Below are 21,790 nucleotides of genomic sequence, written 5' to 3' on the forward strand. Positions count from 1 at the left end.
CCAGAAATCAGAGCTCTACCAGTGAGTCTCTGCTCCTCTAAAATACGTTGGAAGTATATGATTCTACGTCTGAGGTAAATATTTCGATAGGCCTGTTGTATTTGTTTCTGCCACACAGCACCAATATGCACGCCTTGCATACAGAATAACTCGCAACTCTAAAATTGTAAACAAATTTAAATGGAAAGTGAAATGTTAAAAAATTAAAAAAAAAGAAAGAAAATTTTGTCTTGAGAGAAAACTTTCGTACCCAACGAAGCTTTAAAACTAAAACAATAAGAGACTTAAAAAAGAACCCTAACATGAGCTCACGATTCTGAAAGAAAACAGTAAATGCAACTTAACTCAGTGTGACGGGGAACATGACTTTTAGAAACAACGCATGTCTATATGTGATTACGTTCCATATACTGGGTTTAGTAATGCAAGAATGTCATGCTTCGTTACCAAGTGTGCATCTTTGTATAAAAGCTAAACACTCTTAATTGTGGCAAGTCAGTGGGCTTGGGACCCGCCGAACTAACAAGTCACTGTGGGTGGAATAACCCTAATCACAGAAATTCGCAGCAATGTATTGGCGACAGGTAGGTGTTGCTTTACAGATAGAACACAAGTGATCAGATATGTTTGATGTAGTGTGGTGTCGTGATTGTGAAGTGTTATAACAGAGTGTTGGGGAACAAAACAAGCATATTTATTTTTTTTTAATTTTTTTTTTAAGTTTCAGTTATTAATATTATAAACAAAAAAGTGATTACATTGTGAGAAATACACTTTGTGCAGTTTCTTGGTACTTAGTTTTTTTTCTAAGTGAAACCTTTGTATTTTTATTTTTAAATTTGAGGTTCGTTGCTAAAAAATAGAGCTGAGCTGCATTCGAACCTCCGAGTTTAACTTTCGGTTTTAATCAGATACTGTATGTTGAATTGAAACAAGACTGGTCAAATAGGATATTAATAGAATATGAGTTTCTGAAATTAAATTAAGTCAAGAGAAGATGGCAAATAACGAAACTTTAGCATTAGTTTCATATATATATATATATATATATATATATATATATATATATATATATATATATATATATATATATATATCGAGTGTTCTAGAAATGGCGCCCAAGGACAACAGAGGTTTCTACAGGTAAAAACAAATTGGAAATGCTGTATAATGACATATTCTCTAGAGCCTCGTTCAGCTGCTGCGAAGAACTAAAAATGTCACTATGTGGCAACATCGTAGACTAACTTTCAACCATTAGCATTGGGATTGCTCTACAAGTCCATCAAGCAGTTACATCAATTGCTACGCTAATAGATAGATGGTGTTAGTGTCAACTTGTATTGACTTGAATTGCCATCTGGAAAGAATCCATGTAACTGTTTAACGGATTGGTAGAACTACTCTTTATCTGCGACGTTGCCACATAGTGCAATGGGTTTCTTCAGACGAGGGACCCTAAGGTGTTCAATTATGTTTTATTCTTCCGCTTTCTTCCAACTTGTAGAATAGTGGTCCGTAGTCCGTGGGCGTCATTTTTACAACACCAGATATACTTCATAATGCTTTATTAGTTACCATGCACATTTGACATATCTTGAAGTTATGAGAGTTTTACATCAGTAGAATGTAAGAGGGTAGAAGATCCTTAGGAGATCTTTTCTGCTTTTCCAAAGCTGCTAATTGGTCATTTTTTGTTTCTTGTGACATTTTTTAAATTGGAGAGTGTTCGTCAACAAGACTGGTATCATCTTGCAAATCTTTATAGTTGAAGCAAACAAATACTTATAAAAGAAAAGATTTTGTCGTTGCGAATTTTGTTGAGGAATGCGAAGGTTTAAAATATATAAAAAATATAATCATGCCTGTTGTGTTGTATGGTTGTGAAACATTGTCGCTTACTCTGACGGAAGAACTCAGACTAAATGTATTTGAGAATAAAATCCTGAGACGAACATTCAGAAACAGGAGGAACGAGAATAGGGAATGGCGGAAACTTCATAACGATGAACTGCATTATTTATACCGTTTACCAATTATTGTTAGTGTCATCAAGTCTAGGAAGCTCAGGTAGGCAGGCCGTCTAGCCGGAATGGAAGAAAGTAGGAAAACCTTCAAAGTTTTAACTGGAAATGCAATCGGAAAACCAACATTAGGAAGACCTGGGTGCAGATCTGAGGATAATATTAAGATGGATTTCGCAGAAATAGAAATACTAAGTAGAAACTGGATTCAATTGGCTAAGGATAGAAGTCAATGGAGATCTTTTGTGAACACGGCATTAAACCTTCGGGTTCCATAGGCCATAGTGTTAGCTATTATTATTATTATTATTATTATTATTATTATTATTATTATTATTATTATTATTATTATTATTATTCATAATAATAATAATAATAATAATAATAATAATAATAATAATAATAATAATAATAATAATAATAATAATAATAATAATTAAAAGGCAATAAAGAAGAACACGTGAAACTTACATTTATTCCTAATTCTTAAAATTTTAATTCGTCCGATAGATGTCAACTGCTGGAGGATCATTGCTACTACCTAACTGCGCAATGTGTAACTGTAGCTTTCAGCAATTCTACACCTTCGTTTCGATGCTAGAAAAAGTTATATTTAGAGCTACCGTTAAAGTCTCCGTAACCTGTGAATATGTTACCGAAAATAAAAAGGCTTTCATTCAAGAGTTATCGTGTAGAGTAACAGACGGACGTACTAAGTTCATAATCATTTAAGGCACTAAAGTCTGTTCCAGGCAATCTGATAGGAAACTCCCCTACCTCCCACTACTTACCACTGCTGAAGGGTAAAACAAGTCGCTGACCTTCACAAGGAAGGAAGCTTTTTTTAATAAATAGAATCGTGCAAACTCTAAATTCGTACGTCAATTCGCTCACATCAGGTGTTGAGAAAGCACTGATGTTCGTTTTAGCTATCAACTCCGAGTAACAATCAACTACTGTTTTTAATTTTTGTCCTGTAGAAAAATATTGCATATTATTTATATACTAAGTTTACCCTACTGGAAAACATTTTATTGTCTTAACAAATATCTATCAAAAACATTAAAATCAATAAGACCTCAATCTGCCCAATTTTGTATGAATATGGAAATTGATCCCTAACACGAATACAAAAACGGGAACTGCCGGGTTTCGAAATTAAATGTTGATAAAGGTATTTGGAGCAAAAGAGGCATACATTCAGGTAAATTAAAAGGCTATACAAGCTTTTATTTCACAACAACTACAGGTCATCCAATAGAAATAGTAAAGTTAAGATGTATAAGACAAGCATGACACGTTGCTCGTATGGGAAATAAACACAAATTCACCAAGTTTTATTCAGAAAGTCTAGAAGAAAGAGACTATTACCCTGGCTTCCGGCTTCCGGACAATGTAGAGCGGGTCTTTCAAGGATGGTTGATAACAAACATGGTACATTGACTTTTCGCAGGTTAAAATCTAATGGAAATGTTCGTTTCTGCTACAATGAGACTTTGAGTCATAAGCCAAAGTGTTCCTTATTTTAGTATAATTGAACAAATATGTGGTGCATGATGTAACTGGTTCGATTCCAGCTCGCACCAAGTGAACTTTGTGGTGGACAAACACCGTGTGCGTGGGTTTCCTCGATCTCCCGTTTCCAACCACTTTCTTCATTCCACCATTTCTTTCATTTCTCTCGATCACCGTCTCCTTTAGTCTTGCTGGCATAACTGTGGGACGTAAAACTCAAAGATTTCATTTCATTTTATATTCTGCACGCCATTATGTATGACACTCGTGCGGATTATGTATGACAAATGGCCACTCTCCGTAACAGGGATGGTACTGACACCGAGACTAGTTTCGATCTTGTCTTGGTCTAGTCTCTAATGTGCTTTTCCAAATCGAGACGAGATCTAGATGGAACCCAGGCACGTCTCGACACACATACGTCCATTCTGTACTTTTGGACATTTTGTCCACGATGTTGGATGCATCATATTGCATTTTGCATTTTCAACATTAAATTCGTACTCTACGACTACGAAAATCTCTACCTACCTGCTTTCAGTTCCATAGTTTTGCATTTTCTCCGAAATATTGGTCCGTCATTTTGAATTTTGCATTTTGGTATCCAATTCTTGCATAGCGACGTCGAGTGTCTCTATATTTCCAATTTTAAATCCATAGCTTGTTTCTCGTAATTTGTGTCCGCCATGTTGAATCCGCCATATTGATTTGTAAACATTTGATGTCAGATTCGTATTCAGCTACCTTTTAAGCCTACATATACCACGTCTCAAACAATTACCACGCCTACATCATAGATTTCTATTTTGTCCACGTTTTGTTCTCTTTCGGTGCGTCCCTTGTTCTGATCTTCAAATGTTAACTACACCCCCTACAGACCCCATTCAAGCGAGATGTTTCACATGTGAGGTATACTTGGTGTGACCTTTCCAACGATGTATAACACATGCAGATCCCCGCGTACCACTTCATGTACTTCCCTAGTTAGTATATGTGCTTGTTTCGTTAAAAAAAAGAAAAAGAAAAAGAAAGAAAAGAAAGAAAGAAAATGAAAACTCGGTTTAGAGGCCGTTCAAAAACGTTGTGGCTTCTGATCCACAAATCAATTATCGGCCAAGAAAGTAATTTATCGATGCATTTCTTTTTCTGAATCATTCTTAAAATTTTTGGCCAAGATCGCAACCTTTTGATCCATTCTTTTGGATCATTCCTAATATTAATGTTTTATATTCTTGACACAATTTAATTCCAATAATTGTCAGTGTTTTGTGTTTTAGTTCATTAGTGTTGTTTTCTCGTTGCTCGTTCGCCATGTCTTTTGAGTTTGGCAACATTATTGGTGCACTTAAGTTGTTTTATGTTTTATCAAATGTGCGTTCGGGAGGCAGCTCTACGAATCGTACCGAATTCTTTCAGTGCATCACACGTGATTCAAGCAGTTCTGTGATTGGTGTAGATCCCAGGCCTGTCACGAGTCGTCGTGGTCACGTGACTTATGCTCATAATCATGATGGTGTAGACAAATAAGTTTTAATTGAATTGTTTGTGACGACACAGTTCGCTGATCCCCTTCACAATAAAGCATACGAAAAGAAAACAAGCTACAGCCAGATAGCTTAATGTTGATAAACAAAAACAAAAGCACATTTAACGTAGTCAGTAGTTTCGCACGCATAGTAGTTGTGGATCGATGACAACGCGTACGCTGCCAACATTGCTTGTTTGCTTATACAATTCTGCCCTCCTGTAGTCTATTCTCTCCCTCTCGATATATATATGGTGTTACAAAAATATATGACAATATTTTGGACTTTGATTCATCACATCAGTGGAGGAGGAGGTGTAGTCAAGTCCACCTTTCAGAACCTCCGATACTTGCTCAATCATTCTTAGAGAGGCTGTTTGGAAGTACTTGATCATTCTCCACCTACCTCTCTAAAAATTGGCGTGCAAGTACTGGGACATTCTTAAACATGATTATTTGGATAGTTTACATACCAGTTCCTCAGTGATGTCTTGACCCGACTACAAGAGGTCCCATAGTAGTGGAGCTAAGAACATTTAAATTGCACTTCTTTCACCTTTTCACCACCTTTTAAGTTTGAAACTATCCACTTTTGAACACAGGTTTATGCGAATGTTTTGTTTCTTATTTTGATGTGAGAAATCTGTTCTCAAAATATTATGATACATTTTTGTAACACCATGTGTGTGTGTGTTACTTCTGTAAGCGATCCCACACATATACCAACCAGTTGGAGATGACTGGTGTAGACGCAACGAATGTTTAAAAATTCAACCACATTTTCAACTATGACCAAATGTAAAATATAATACAATAGCATTCCAGTGCACTTACTGAATTGTTACTTCTAATGCATGGCGTTATTTTAGTGCTATTTTAAAAATAATAAGAAAGTATTTCATAAACTCTTACGAATTACAAAATAGCACTAAACTATTTTTTTCGAAGTCTGAAACATAAAGGTATTGCATTTTTTGTGTAATAATAATAATAATAATAATAATAATAATAATAATAATAATAATAATAATAATAATAATAATAATAATAATATGAAATTAGCGAACCTGTACCGAAGTACATAACTTATTAAGTCAAATATTTTTCTTCTTATTAAGTTTACGTATTTATAAGATTCATTCCTTTAAAAAAAACAGTCTGCATTCCAGCGACGACAGGGCCGCGGTGGCTCAGTGATAAAGCGTTCACCTCTGCTACGTGAGGCCCCATCTTCGATCCCAGCTTGCGCCACGTGACGTATGTGGTGCACAAACAACGTGTGGATGAGTTTTCTGGACGTTCTTCCGTTTCCTTCCACCTTCTTTATTCCACCATTTCTTTCGTTGCTCATCATCAACGTCTCCCTTGGCCTCGGTACATAATCGTGATACGTTAAAATAAATATTTCATTTTCATTTTTTTGCTAACGACTTAACTAGAAAGGAAAGTATAATGATTGTGGAAAGCAAAAGTCTAAATTTCAACACAATTACAAATTGCATGGCCCTTACGTACCAAAAAAGTTATTTCAATATATATGTCCATCTGTTAGGCATTTGTCTCCGTGTACAGAGTTTACAAAGTCATAGCCCATATTTGAATCAAATTTTCAACTTAAAATTTCTATAAGATTCTCCAGTTTTGTGTTTGCTTCATATATATAGGCGACAGGGTTGTTGTAAAGTCAGTACCTATTTGTAACAATAAATATTAAAAAAAAAATAAACAACCTATCACAGTTTTATTACCATTGAATACATTATTAGGTTGTACCATTTGTTTATTAAATTACATTTCAACGTATGCACTCGCATTTTCCACACACCTCTGGAATATTTCAGGAACAGAATGCACGGCTCTTGTTAGCATCCCAACAGAAATATTTGCAAACACTTCACTCATATTTTGTTCAAGATTGTTAATATCCCTGGGTTTTAACTTGTACACTTGTTTGCTGGTCCAACTCCAAAGGATGAAGTCGCATTGGCTTAGATCAAAGCTGCGTGCGACCGACCTCCATCCTCCACCGACCTCCAAACTTCATATCTGGGTGCAATTTTAGCTCTGTCTTCTACGCTGTATACACCAGCCATTTTGCGGTTTTCACTGGATCAACTTCTGAAATCATAAATGCTAAACCTGACATTAGTAAACAGTTTCACACGTCAGCTAGGGTTGATAATAGTTTCTAAGATAATGTAAATTAAAAATAGGTATTGAATTTACAACACCCTGTATATGTATGTATGTATGTATGTATGTGTATGTGTGTGTGTGTGTGTGTGTGTAAATTTTATTCGTATTGTAAAATATAAGGGTAGTTTAATGGATGATGAAACACAACAGATCATATTTTTTTCTAGAATACATTTTTTTTTAAAAAAAAAGCTATAATATGTTGTTCAACATTTTATATATCTATGATATAGCAGCATAAGTAATTTGTTTCCAAAAAAAAAAAACTATGATTTTTTTTTCATATTCCAGGAATAAATATTTCAGTAATTACTAAAGCATGACACTAATGAATAAGAGCGAGAAAGTTCGGTATGGTAAATTACTCATTTTATTTTAATTATCTCCAGTTCCAGGATGCTCAGGGATTTATTGCTTCTTTCTACACTTCTTGCCAACTCCCAAGAAAAGAATACAGATTTTCCGTCCCCGTTATTTTATCTTCACAAAATAATAATCAACAGTAAAAGAAGAGGGGCAATAAACAACTGTAAAAAATATTCATTGGTTAATCCGTCAAAGTAACAATGATAAAAAAAGTAGTAAATCAGTTTTAATTAAAATAAATGTAGCCTCATCTTCACACAAACTGAGATTTGTCTTTTAGATAACATCTGTAAGAGAAATATGGCCATATGTCTAAGAATACTGAAAAATTCTGCTTTTAATTCATTTGCAATTGTATTATTTTAGTACACGTTTTACACTATCAGATCTGGAAGATTTTTCCAAAGCTTACCTTCAGCTACAACCTTCACATTCACACTCAAATAAAGAAAAATGGAATGAAATATGAAAGGACATGTTGACAGCGTTTCCGGCTTCAGCCATTTCACGGGATTATTGCGAGATAATTAAAGGATCCATAAAACACACGCGTGAGATGCATGTGAATTTACAAAGCTAGGATGAAAGTAAGAAAGAACTGCGGAACATTGTTTAACTAATTATTGTTTGTATTGATAAATGCGTATTTAACATTTAGAAACGAAACAAAAACTAACCTGCAATATGAAACTTATTTTAATGTAAATGTTCTATGTTTGTTGAAAGAAAATAAAACTTATAGGCCGATTTCGCAAATATGTTGTCTGTAGTTATTCAAAGGGAAAGTAATTCGTCATAGTGACCAGAGATCAATTTCATGAAGCATTTATAGGTAATTTTTGAAGAAAGAAAAAAAACACACAGAGTTGCTTCTAACAAAGCAGTTCTCTAAAATGCTTATTTGGAAGAATGTGACAATATTTCACCTAAAAATACAGCGAACTTACAAGGGAAGTTTGGAAGAAAGCACTCGCCTGCATAGAAAATAAGCATGCCATTTGAAAGATCAATTATTGCGGATTACAACAACCTAATAAAATTCCTGTACGGTTGAGAACTGTTTGAAATATTCAACTTGGAAGCTCATATCAAAAATGAGTATACGCACATTTAAACGAGTTAAGTATTCTTTCCCATGGTGAAGCCTGACGGTTCGAACTTGCTACTGCTTGATCACTGGGGCCCATTCACAAATTGTTCATTGGAAGTTGGGTGACGGATGGCAAAGACGTAATGGTTGAGAATATACCAAAGATCTGCACACGATTTGTACAACCATTTGATGTGTTTAGATTCCGACCAATCAAAGATTGTGGCAGGAGATTATTATACATAGTACGAAACTTCTTCATCCGGACATTATGATGCACCAACGAAACAATCAAATAAACGTCGTTCCCATGCTAATGAATTAGTTCCAATCACCACGATCCATTGGATTGTTGCAGTTTGTGCTGTACAGGGCAGACTATCTAACAAATTGCATACCTTTTGAATTACCTGTCAAATTTACTTCTCGCTTTGATTGTGCGAACTGTTCCTTTGACGGATGCAACGCAATTGCACATATAAAATATTCATGATGCAAGGAAGTATTTTGCCTGCGTTATTTCTTCATAGAACAGAAGAACAACAGTGATCAATTTCCATCTCGAACCTATCATTATTAAGAAGAGTATAATGACTAATTTTAACAAACAAACCCGTTAGTTATTGCAAAATATTTTTTTTCGCTGCCTCCGATATATTTCAAATTGAATGTCAACATTCGTTGCTAATAATGTTATACTTAAATGTTTTAAATGTGCAAATACTCTTATATATATATATATATATATATATATATATATATATATATATATATATATCCTAACTATATATAAAACTAAATGAGCTGACATAAATTATTGAGCACTTCCTGTAGGGCTACAATGATTAAATTTGGCATGATTGTAGCTTTCCGGAACTAACCCATAGGAAAATTGTCAAAAGTGAATATTTTTAATTTTTAGGGGGTCTAAAGAGGGGATGAAAAATTTCCCCATGTTATTTAAATGGACCTTTTTTTGGACTTATAATCTCATGTTTTAGGTACATAGAATTGGAACAGAAACTTGAAATTCGGTATGCTTACACATTTTCGTTAGCACTACCTAAGTAAATCAGTAAAACTAAATAATTTCAACTTTAGAGCGGTTTTATAGGGAACTGAAAAATCTTTCCCATGTTATTTATATGAGACATTTTTACACCCTCAAATTATTGAGCACTTCCTGCAGGGCTACAATGATTAAATTTGACATGATTTTAGCTTTTCGCGACAAACCCACAGGAAAATTGCCAAAAGTGAATATTTTTAATTTTTAGAGGGTCTAAAGAGGGGATATAGAATTTCCCCATGTTATTTAAATGAGACTTTTTCTGGACCTATAATCTCATGTTTTAGGTACTTAGAATTGGAATAAAAACTTCAAATTCGGTATGTTTGTACGTTTTCGTTAGCTTTACCTAACTGAATCATCAGAAATGAAAATTTCTAACCGTAAAGTGGTTTTATGGGGAACTGAAAAATCTTTCCAATGTTATTTATATGGGACGTCTTCTATACCCCAAAATGCACTTCCGGCAAGATTAGAATGATGAAATTTAGCGTGATTGTAGCCTTTCAGGACTAACCGACAGAAAAATTGCCAAAAGTAAAAAATTCCAACTTTAGAGTGTTTTTATAGGAAACTGAAAAATATTTCCAATGTTATTTATATGGGACACCTTTTACACCCTCAAATTATTGAGCACTTCCTGCAGGGCTACAATGATTAAATTTGACATGATTATAGCTTTTCAGGACAAACCCACAGGAAAATTGCCAAAAGTGAATATTTTTAATTTTTAGGGGGTCTAAAGAGGGGATGAAGAATTTCCCCATGTTATTTAAATGAGACTTTTTCTGGACATATAATCTCATGTTTTAGGTACTTAGAATTGGAATAAAAACTTCAAATTCAGTATGCTTGTACGTTTTTGTTAGCTTTACCTAAGTGAATCATCAGAAAAGAAAATTTCTAACCGTAAAGTGGTTTTATGGGGAACTGAAAAATCTTTCCAATGTTATTTATATGGGACGTCTTCTATACCCCAAAATGTTTAGGCACTTCCGGCAAGATTAGAATGATGAAATTCGGCATTATTGTAGCCTTTCAGGACTAACCGACAGAAAAATTACCAAAAGTAAAAAATTCCAACTTTAGAGTGGTTTTATAGGAAACTGAAAAATATTTCCAATGCTTTTTATATGGGACACCTTTTACACCCTCAAATTATTGAGCACTTCCTGCAGGGCTACAATGATTAAATTTGAAATGGTTATAGCTTTTCGGGACAAACCCGCAGGAAAATTGCCAAAAGTGAATATTTTTAATTTTTAGGGGGTCTAAAGAGGGGATGAAGAATTTCCCCATGTTATTTAAATGAGACTTTTTCTGGACCTATAATCTCATGTTTTAGGTACTTATAATTGGAATAAAAACTTCAAATTCGGTATGCTTGTACGTTTTCGTTAGCTTTACCTAAGTAAACCATCAGAAATGAAAATTTCTAACCTTAAAGTGGTTTTATGGGGAACTGAAAAATCTTTCCAATGTTATTTATATGGGACGTCTTCTGAGTGACGTATTCGCTCACGGCCAACTGTACGTCGCACTTGGACGTGTCCGATCAAGGGATTCAGTTGTGTTACTGGTTCAGTCTGAAAGAATAATTGAAGGAACCGCTTTTGTAAAGAATGTTGTATACCCACAACTTCTACGATAGTTCCTTTTAGTGAGTGATAGCTATGGAATTACCCAGGGAACAACACCATTGGACTTTCATTTCGGAGTATGATACATGTCTGCTGCAAAAATTCCTTTTCACTTATACTTGATAGTAACATAAGAGTCTACGCAAAAAGAAATCGCTTTAAGCTTCTTTATGGAGAATGCTTGGTGCCTCTCCAAATACAAATCATATTGAATTTCATTTTCACACTATGATACGAACTTTCCCAGACACAAATACCACTTACGTTCCAGTTTTTTTTAGTATACGAAAGACATGACGAAGCAAAAGCTTTCATTCAAAGGAGTATGCGTGTAGCAGGATACCACAGGGGTGGTGTGGAAATACTACAAAGTTACAAGAAAAAGAATCGACCTTTGTCTTAGAAATATGCAAGAGTTATGGTTGAACAAAAATCCCAGATTTCTTTTTTGAAAATTATAAATAAGAAAAAAAGACCTCTGAAAATGAGAATCCAACATCATCATTCATTATATAATAAGTTGATAAATTGTGGTTGACAAAACAAAGGTTGATATGAAAAAATAAACTGTGAGTTATTAAGCAGAGTATTAAGGAGCAAAGGATGATAAATATGAGATCTGGGGATGTTGGGCCGATTTAAGGAAACATTAAGAATAAATGCACGAACATATGACATGCGAGGCCGTAGGCCGAGCAAATACGGGGGTCTGGGGGCGAAGCCCCCAGCTTGCCAAAGGCTAGTATATATATAAACTTCCAAGCTGAATCTCTCAAACAGATCTCAACCGTACAGGAATTTTATTGGGCAGTTGTAATTAACATGAATTGGGCCTTTAAATGACATGCTTAGTTTATATGCAGGCGAGTGCTTTCTCTTATATATTGTATTAATATTCCTATGCATGAAATCAACCTATTGTATAGCTTCATGTGAAGCTTCATACATGGTGATGGATATTTATTTCGAACGAAAGAGCAGGAATTTTCCACCTCATATCTCTAACGTGAAGACACAAGCGCACGACTTGGAGGTTAGGTTTGAACACGATAGTGCACGACACGGGAGGATCTTTGAATTGCCGTGAATCATTACGTGACCCTGTGATGTTTGAACCTGCTATTCGGACGCAAGTAGAGGACAGTGTGTTGTAAAGTTTCGCACCTAGTCTCAATGATTGGTATCAGTTAATTGCGGGTGCGCCATCCCCGCGTAGGTTACCATTAACACCAGTGCACAAAGGACAGCGCATGGAGTAGTATCCCACTCAGATAAGTAATGAATACTCATGAATAGGAATGAATTGTGGTCAGTAATGACTTTCGATTCTATATTACAACAGATGACCTTCCCATGCGTTACACAGGCGTTACTTCTGGTATGGAGAGCTATCGCGTGTGACTTTCGGTCACCTCTCGTAATCATTCGCAGAAGGGTGATGGCATAGCGATATTTGGGTGATATTCTACGTCCAACGTGTTCCCCTTCTGTGAGACCACGCTGATGTAATCCTTCAACAAGATAAAGCTCGGCAACACACGACTGTCTACGTCATTTTGACGCTCTTACCTGGCCAGCAAAATCACTTGATTTATCTCCAATTGGACACAATTGGGACTAGCTCAGACGCCAACTAAACGGCACTGTCAATCTACAAGGTTTCAAGACACAGTTACTGACTTCCCTCAAGCAACAACACGACAACTCTACGACTGACTTAGAAACTACATAAACGTATGTAATCTCTGCCCGAGGGGGTGCAACTACTTACTGATAAGCAACACGTATTATGCTCTATAATGAAACCCGTTGATGGAGATTGATCTGTATTGTAATCATTACAGTAATGTTGTATGACCTTGCAACCTGTGAAGTTGTATTAAGTTCTTTTCTTTTGTCACTGAGTGCATCTGTATATTTGTGTAGATTTTCACCTACTTTTTAACCATTGTAATAATAATAATGTGATTTGTTGCAGGTGATTCTCCCTTTGTTTGCTGTTCTTCTCTTTGTTTGGCCATCGGAGGAGAAGAAGTAAGTCTTTATATTTTGATTGTTAGCTTTCATTGTCTTTTATTGCTACTAACTTTTACATATCATATTCTGACAACAGTACGCAGATAACGTCAAAAATTCGCTTACATAGAATAACTATTTAAGTTGAGTAAATAATCGTATTTCTTTGTTTTATAATTTAATCTATAACCAAACATATAGGACTTTGTAAATAAAAGTGAATTAGCAAGTTTCTTTGAAGAAGACACACACTCACGAAAATTAATTTTGTTACTCCTCTAATGAGCACCTTGATTATTTGGGATTTAGATTTCTGGGCTTTCGCCACATGTGGCCATGATAGCCCGTCACGTTTGAGGGATGACGTCCCTCGGCGAGCACATTATCCGGGGAAAGGAAGGGAAGAAAGGATTGTGGAAGGAAGGAAGCGGCCTGGGATCTATAAGTTAGGTACCACCCCGGCATTTGCCTGTTGTGAATGAAAAAAAAAACTCAGGAAAACCTCATTCAGGATGGCTGGACTGAAAAACCTTTCTACACATTTTCGATGGAGTGCCCACCCCGGGACCGCTCGCACTGAAGGTGAGAGCGTCGGCGACCACGCAATGCGGAGCCACAAGCACCTTCGTGAGGTCGCAACACTGTAGCTGCAATCTTTAGCAATGATTTAGCAGGTCTGGGTGTCCTGATGTAAGTAATGCGTGTAAGAAAGGATATGTATTTTTCATTTGTGTTTATTCTTTGCAAATCCTCGATTTCGAGAGGAGATGATAAAATTAGGGTAGAAATTATACCAAAAGAATAAAATTGAAATTGATGCTATCTTTCTTGTGAGCCCGCATTTACCCATTAAGTGCCTCCGTTGGATAACATCCGTATCGTAGCGTAAGTGCCTCCATTTTAATTCACATGTCAGTGTTTGAATCCAAGCCATCATACTGCCTGTTATTTTTTTTATTTTATTTATAATCCAGCTATAACTGGTAAAGCGCTTACCTCTGGTGCGTGGGGTCCCTGGCTCGACCCCGGGGCAAGTAAATTTGTGGTAGACAACGTCGTGATCATGAGTTTTCTCGGGGTATTCCCGTTTCCTTCTACATTCTCATCCCACTAATTCTTCCATCATCATTCGCCTATCTTAATCACCTGTCTACTTTAGCATAAAGGCCGTAATTATAGGACGTTAAACTGAAAAACTTTACTTCGTTTTTACAATCCAACTAATTGTTAATAATTCAGGGGTATAGAAGCAAATGTTGTTAAACCAATTTTTCAATTTTGTCAGGAGACGAAACAAACGTGACTCCATTATGTTTCAGGATTGTTGTTGATCATTTTTTTAGTGGCCACTACTTAATCCATATGAGTGAAATCTATCACTAAAGAAAAAAAAATGTGCAACAATGCTGAAACATAAGGAAGTCACTTTCTTTTCGTTTCCTGACAAAATTGAAGAATTGATTTAACAACTTTTGCTTCTATACCCCTGAATTGTGCTTATTTGTTCGCATAGAGCTCGTTGTTGCTCTTAATGCAATAAATAGAAATAGAGCATAAATTGCCACTATACCTCTTTGCAATGTGTTCAATTCTGCCTTGTGTTTTGCAATTATTGCGTCAATCCTTGCTGTTTGCATCAACAAACTGCCAATTCAACCTAATTATACTTATAATTTTATGCATCACGAAAATGTAGATGCCAAATACACTGAACCTCAAAAAAAAAAAAAAAAAAAGTATGTCCATACGTGTGCTTTATCCAGAGTTTTGACCTATCTGTTGGCGACTCTTGGTACTATTTCACTGCGTACAATAGCGACTGGGCAATAAAATTTAACTTTATTAAGTTTGTGTAATTCAACCCTACTCATTTTTTACACGGTTCTCAATAAAGCCATTTTCTCGAATATGTAGTCTTGTGACATTCCTTCTTTCTTCTCTTTACCATTCATTTTATAAAAACTTCCTCTGAAAAAAAAAAAAAACTTGAAACTAACACTCGTGGTTGATTGTGTTAAAGCTAGTTAAGAACGTTTTCAAATCTTGGAACAAGCTGATTAATAACGTATCCCGATTTATGAAAGCGTATAATTGCAGTTTACTATATTTGTTTCAACATTATTGTATGCGAATGAAATCACTCACATGATGAATATGCAATCGTTAAGCTTCATCCTATACCTCAAGGCAGGAACTTACATAAAATTCTATTCTTTTTAATTTACTGAAAACTGCACTCAAATTGTCTTTTCATTCTGAAGTTATTCTCAAAATTACTTTCATCAAACGGAAAGAACTTTTGTCGCTGACTGTACAATCTTGAATTTCTCGCTTGATAATCTTGAACTTCGAGAAGAATACACACAGCTCGCGGTAGAGAGCGCCACTGTGTGCGGCCACTGAAGCAAGCACTGATAGATACGAGGAACCGACGCGAGTTATGTGTTTGCAAGAGTCGTTTGAAGTTGAAGCACTGTAACGGAAATATATTTGGTGTTTCTATTCCGAAATTGACACAAGTGAAGCATCCAGTGAACGACAGAAGCAGAAGGGACGCAAGAGAAAGGAAAATTGCGAACTTTGGCAAAGAATTGTTTGAAGAGGCCTTCACCTTGAGGGCCCAAAAATAGTGGAAAAACTGTGCGAAAAACACGTTTGTTTTCAGTTTTGTTTATTTTTGACAATGTTGCCATCACTTTCCGGTCCCGAAAAAATATATATGTTGTACCTAAGTATATAACAAATTTTTAAACAAACAAACAAAAAAAAAACGTGCTCGTTTATGTTGCACAAGATAATTTTTATCTTTGGTCTAAATGGTTTGAGGTTAACTTTCTGTGAGCAAGTGGGTTGATCATTGAACATTTGTATACCACTTGCCCTAATCGATGGATTGGTCATGGAAGTCAGGTTACTTAGCCACCTCGTTATCGTTAGCCACCTCGTTATCAGGTTAGTTAGCCACCTCATTATCAGGTTACTTAGCCACCTCGTTATCGTTAGCCACCTCGTTATCAGGTTAGTTAGCCACCTTGCCACTCTTGGTTTCTGATTACAGGGGGTGATGAAAAGGAAAATTCACCAGGAAACAGTAAATACTAGAGATGCAAAAAAGCCGGCTTTTTTGAATCGATGTTTTTTTTCACATAAAAAGCCGGCTTTTTTGGGAAAAAAACGAGAATTTTGGAAATTTTGGCTTTTTTCAACTTCATGATTTTTCTATCTAAATAGCTTTCTTATAGTATATTCTATAGTTAGATAAGAATTCCATGACCTGAATGTGATATTTCGCTCTGAAATTCACCATCAAGATGGATGGAGCACATGTTTTACGAATTAAAGCTAACATGAAGAATGTAGTATTTGAGGGTAATTTTAGAGGCTATTTAACTTTATTTTAACTTTTGAGTTATCGACATCTTTTTTTCTTCTCTAGTTTGTCATCCGTGTTTCATTTCTAAGAGCTTTTAGTACTCTAGCTTCTAGCGCAAAAGTTAAACTTGCCCGTTTTTCTATTTATCCGTCAAAGCATACGTTTTTCAATATATACGTCAAACCGTACTTCCACATTTCTGTTATACTGTAGCTGTGAAGTGATTTAGCAATAATTTTCCGGACACAACCTTCAATACCAATTTATACAAATAATCAGTAGCGGATTTAGAAAAATACTTTAGGAGGGTTATTTTCTGATTGTTTCGTTTCCTAAAAAGTCCTAATTTTATTTGGGAAGTGCTTGAAGTTTATGAGTTCAGGCATAACTAATATTTCGTTTCGTTTATATGTTTAGCAATAATCTTCCGGATATAACTTTAAAAATCATTTTATACTGAGAATCAGTGGCGGATTTAGAAAAGTATTTTGGGAAGGGTTTCTTACTAATGTTTAGTTTTTTTAAACATTCGTAATTTTTATTTGACGGGAGCTTAAAGTTTATGAGTAAAGGCATAAATAATAGATATTTCGTTTGTTGTAGACATTCCGTAACTTTGGGGAACGGGCTTCAGTCCGAAAGACCGCCCTCCTAACCTTCGCAAAACCGTCACTGCTGGTAATTAGTAATAATATCGATTTAAAAACAATAAAAAAGGAAGTCGCCGAACTCACAGTACACGCACTATTTCTACATTCACAGATGGTATGAAGAAAAGCTTTGTCAGAATGGTCGAATGCTGGTTGAATCCCGGACTTCCCGATAGAAGCTCAAAAGCTAATCACTCAGTCATGTTTGTTGTGCAGTTGTATTTAGCTTAACTTAAATATATTCCGTAGTCTTTTTTGTTTTGGGGGTGGGGGGAGTTCCGTAATGATATGTTGAATCCCTCTTGTTAAAAATTCAGAAAACTTGAGGATTGGGTAAACTGTGATGGTGGTTCTCTAAAACTTAACTGTAGAATTTCAAGAATATACAGAACCAAAAGCTCTAGATGTGCAGCCTTTAAATGTATCATATAAATCTAAGTATTTCTCTTATGTTTTATTTTAATTTTATTTTGTTTCAAAAAGAGGGTATGGAATATTTTGAAGTAAAAATACTAAACACTATTTTGCCAGTTATTTGTGTATTCTTTAGAAAGAAGTGTTTACTTTTAGGGTTGGCTGGTTTACACCAACTTTTTTTTAATAACTGGTATAAACCACAAAAATAAAAAGAATGAAAAATGCGAATCGTGTGAACTTCATGGTGACGTTTCCAGATATGAAACCACCTGCATTAGTTTTATTTCCCTTTCACCTTTTAATCAAGGTGTCCCATGTTCAATTCTCGGTCGAACCACAACCTTCTTTCATGCGTAACCCAAGTAGCGGTTCGGATGTCAGATTAAGCGAAAGTCTTCTCCTTGATAACCTCGGTATTTCGTAAGGATGTTAAGCCTAAATATACGAAACAAACCAAATTGTATATTTCTGCATGCCTAAATGCGTGTTGTTTTATAAAGAAGCCAATATTGCTTAAATATATTGATAGAAATTGGCAAAATTTATCGATTGCCTACGTAGCTTCCAACATTAGCTTGGATTGGACTTTCAATGATATCTACGTACCGGTACTAAATTTGTAATTTAATACCTCAGTTTTAGCGTACTGATTATGGTACGTTGACCTTTAAATTTTACATGCAAAGCAATAACATGATTTTCCCGTTATTGTCTTACATTTCAAGTAATGACGAGATTTTCCCAATGGCTAGGGCGGGAGATTCTCAACTTAAGAAATTTACTGACCGCACTTCTTTAAGCTTATGGGAGTTCTTCCGGCATAACCCCGCTGTTGCAGAATAACATCAAGGCGAAACAAACTTATTTCTGTGAATATGTAATATAAATACATAAAGCAAAAAATCTAAGTCAAAAAAGCCTGGTTTAAACATCCCCCCAAAAACGGGTTTTTGGCATTTTCAAAAACAACCACGGTTCTTGCCAACTCTGCTTACTTTTGTATATAGGAGGTTAAAAAATTCTTATTATATACATTGGTTAATCCTGTGGAATTCATAATGTTCCTGTGAAATTCATAAATATGTTGAATAAAAATTGTTTGAAATATTTTTTTTCGAAATTCATAGTTTATTTTCGATGTTTTATATTATTATCAGCATCAACCAGCAATTAAATGATTTTTTTTTTTTGTTATAGAGAAGCGATACAAAGTCTGTTTTATCAATTTAAAGCAGTATTTTGAAAAAAGCCCAAAATTTCCCAAGCAAAAAAGCAAAGCAGAAAAAACCGAGTTTTTTTCCAAAAAAGCCGGTTTTTTTCCGAGCCCTTGCATCTCTAGTAAATACAGAAGATGAAATGAAAATTTACAATATAAGTGTTGGTGAGTTAATCCATCCACATCTGGAGGTTCGTAGTGCAACACAAGATGTCCCCCAACGTACTAAGAAGTGAGTTAATGTTCGTGTCATCATTTGTGAGAATCTGCTGTGATCTGTTATGCAGTCATTTTAACTACTCACAATCGTTGATGTCAGTACCGACCAGCACGTGTTAACATTGTATTTTTCAATATTAATTATTTGTTTACTTAATTATGGTGTACTAATTGCTAATACACGACAAATTAATGCCATAACAATTAGTATCAGAGTACCCCTCCTGTTCCTAATATTTACTTATACAAATACCCTGACATTCCCATGTTTTACATGGTACCTTTTCTACGTTTTTATTCATTTTTATGTTTATTCAAAACTCGGTTATCGTTCAGGATCGAACTCATGTTCATATGAACTATTTTGGCTAAGAATCACATACACTACCGTTTTCTCGAATTATTGCCCCTTCCTCCTGAGATACCCTCTATATGAGTATTTTTTTGGAGACACCACAAGTTCAACACACATTTCTAAGCCGTGTCTACCTTCATTGTCCATATTGACTACATTTTTAGACATATCTCCAACTCTAATCAGTAAGAGAGTTACTTAATGCATCCCTTGGTTGTTCTTGTATGAATTGCTTCCCTAAAAGCTGTACACTTTTACCCAAATATTTGAACGCTTGTAGTTTACGAACTGAGTTAGTCTCCCTTATAATCCTTAATTAATTATCCACTTTACATTATGGCTCCCTGCATTGTGCATACTTTGTCTATTCTCCCATTTCACAATACGTTATAACTGGAGACCAAATATTAGACAAAATCCCTATCCTTTAATACTAAAGATATGATCAAAAAAAAAAACGTTTTGAAGTTTACAGGGTGTTATAGTTTCAATTTAAGCCAATTTTATTTTGCCTATTTCACCCATTTCTGCCTAAATAATTGCTTTAGTGCCTAAGGTTGCCTATTCTATGTATATTCATCAAAATCAGACTTTATTGGGGGAAAATATATAATTTAGTATTTCAAAAAAAGATTCTGCCTCTTCCGAGAAATATAAGTATTGCTTGTGATGACAATATGTAAAACTTTGGATTGCTATCTGCACTGATAAAGTGCTATAAAACTGGACTGCTGTGTGTACTGATAAAGTGAAAAAATGGATTGTTTTGTGTAGTGATAAAGTGCTGTAGAGAATGTATTTACCAAATATACATGAAATGCATGTCAAGCTTCTTTTTATATATACAGTAAAAGAAAGTACTAAAAAAAATATATGTTTATATATTCTTTGAACATTTTAACTATCACTTGAATTTGTTTTTTAATTGTATTGGGTATTTATGTTCATTATTTCGAGTTATATTTTAGTGCCTATTTTTTTAATTTTAAGTGCCTATTTGCCTGCCTCTTTTCCAAGTTTTTAATGCCTAAACATTCAACCTCTACTTATAACTAAATGATTTCTTACCTTTATTTCCAGGAAACATAAGATCCAGATTCACGTGCCGGAATACATTCATCTTATGCATGACCACCATGAACATGGACATTCGCACTCTCATCCGCATCCACATGAAGAAAGGAGTTATCACCCATACCCACCATACCCTTATCCACCAATGTATCCAATGCCCAGATACCCATACCCACCTGACTACGGATATGCCCCATCCTTCGATTATGGTTATGATCCCGAAATGGACCATCCCTTCCACTATGCCCGTCGGTATGGCTACGCGTGCCCAGAGACGATGTATGAATAAAAGCAGTTGCCATTAGCGTCATTAACATTTAATTCACCTTATTTATTTTTATTGTTGATCTTGTTGTTATGGTGATAGTTAATGACAGTTTAATTGTTACAACTGTGATGTTTGTGTTATTGTTGACTTTATTGTTATTGTTGATGTTGTTTTACATGAATAAAGTATTTGTTTTTTTCTTGTTTCTATATATGTTATTTACCAAAGTGCATTCACAAGGTGCAATATAGGTTATGTAAAAAGTGGGAGAAAATGGTAAAACCGTCATGAAAATATTCGAAAATATTTTTGTATCAAATCTATTTACGTAGTTTAGGATTATACATAAATTAGTTTATATGATGCAGTTAGTGTCACTATTCTGCATATAAATATGCAGAGGTAAATTTAGAAAATTATTTCTGAAGTTTTGTGGATGAGACCATTAACTACAGAACTCTAACAACTATACGGGTAAGTTTCTTGCAATGAATAGTATATGTCTTGATGAAAATGTCAATGCATTTTTATGGTTTCAACACAGGGTATTTAAAACTCTGTTGCAAGATTACACATTTAACTTTGGGTTAAAATTATGTAGAGTAAACTTTTACTAAAATCAAGTTGAAAGAATTGTCAAACAATTAACATTTTGATAGCACAGAGTTCAGAAACTCTTCGCCGCTTGAGATATAATCGGTGATAGTTGAAATAAAAGAATGTATTGAAAATCTTTTAATTTTGAATAGTATATGATATACCTAGAAAAAAAAGAAG

General features: G+C 34.9%; 1 protein-coding gene across 1 annotated transcript; it reads left to right on the forward strand.

Moving 5' to 3' along the window:
- The first annotated feature begins 496 nt into the window (after window positions 1-496).
- LOC145673843 (uncharacterized) lies at window positions 497-21,180 on the forward strand. Its single transcript, XM_081743614.1, has 3 exons — window positions 497-584; window positions 13,404-13,459; window positions 20,752-21,180. The coding sequence occupies exons 1-3, from the start codon at window positions 570-572 to the stop codon at window positions 21,032-21,034; spliced, it is 354 nt and encodes a 117-aa protein (XP_081599740.1). The 5' UTR covers window positions 497-569; the 3' UTR covers window positions 21,035-21,180.
- Window positions 21,181-21,790: the final 610 nt, after the last annotated feature.

The sequence above is a fragment of the Thermobia domestica genome, chromosome 17, assembly GCF_964235325.1.
Source record: "Thermobia domestica chromosome 17, izTheDome1.hap1.1, whole genome shotgun sequence".
NCBI lineage: Eukaryota > Metazoa > Arthropoda > Insecta > Zygentoma > Lepismatidae > Thermobia > Thermobia domestica.

What these genes read in the sequence shown, in the direction of transcription:
- LOC145673843 (XM_081743614.1), top strand. An exon ending in TGGCCATCGGAGGAGAAGAA is followed by an intron (nt 13,460 to 20,751) that starts GTAAGTCTTTAT and finishes CTTTATTTCCAG; the next exon opens with GAAACATAAGATCCAGATTC.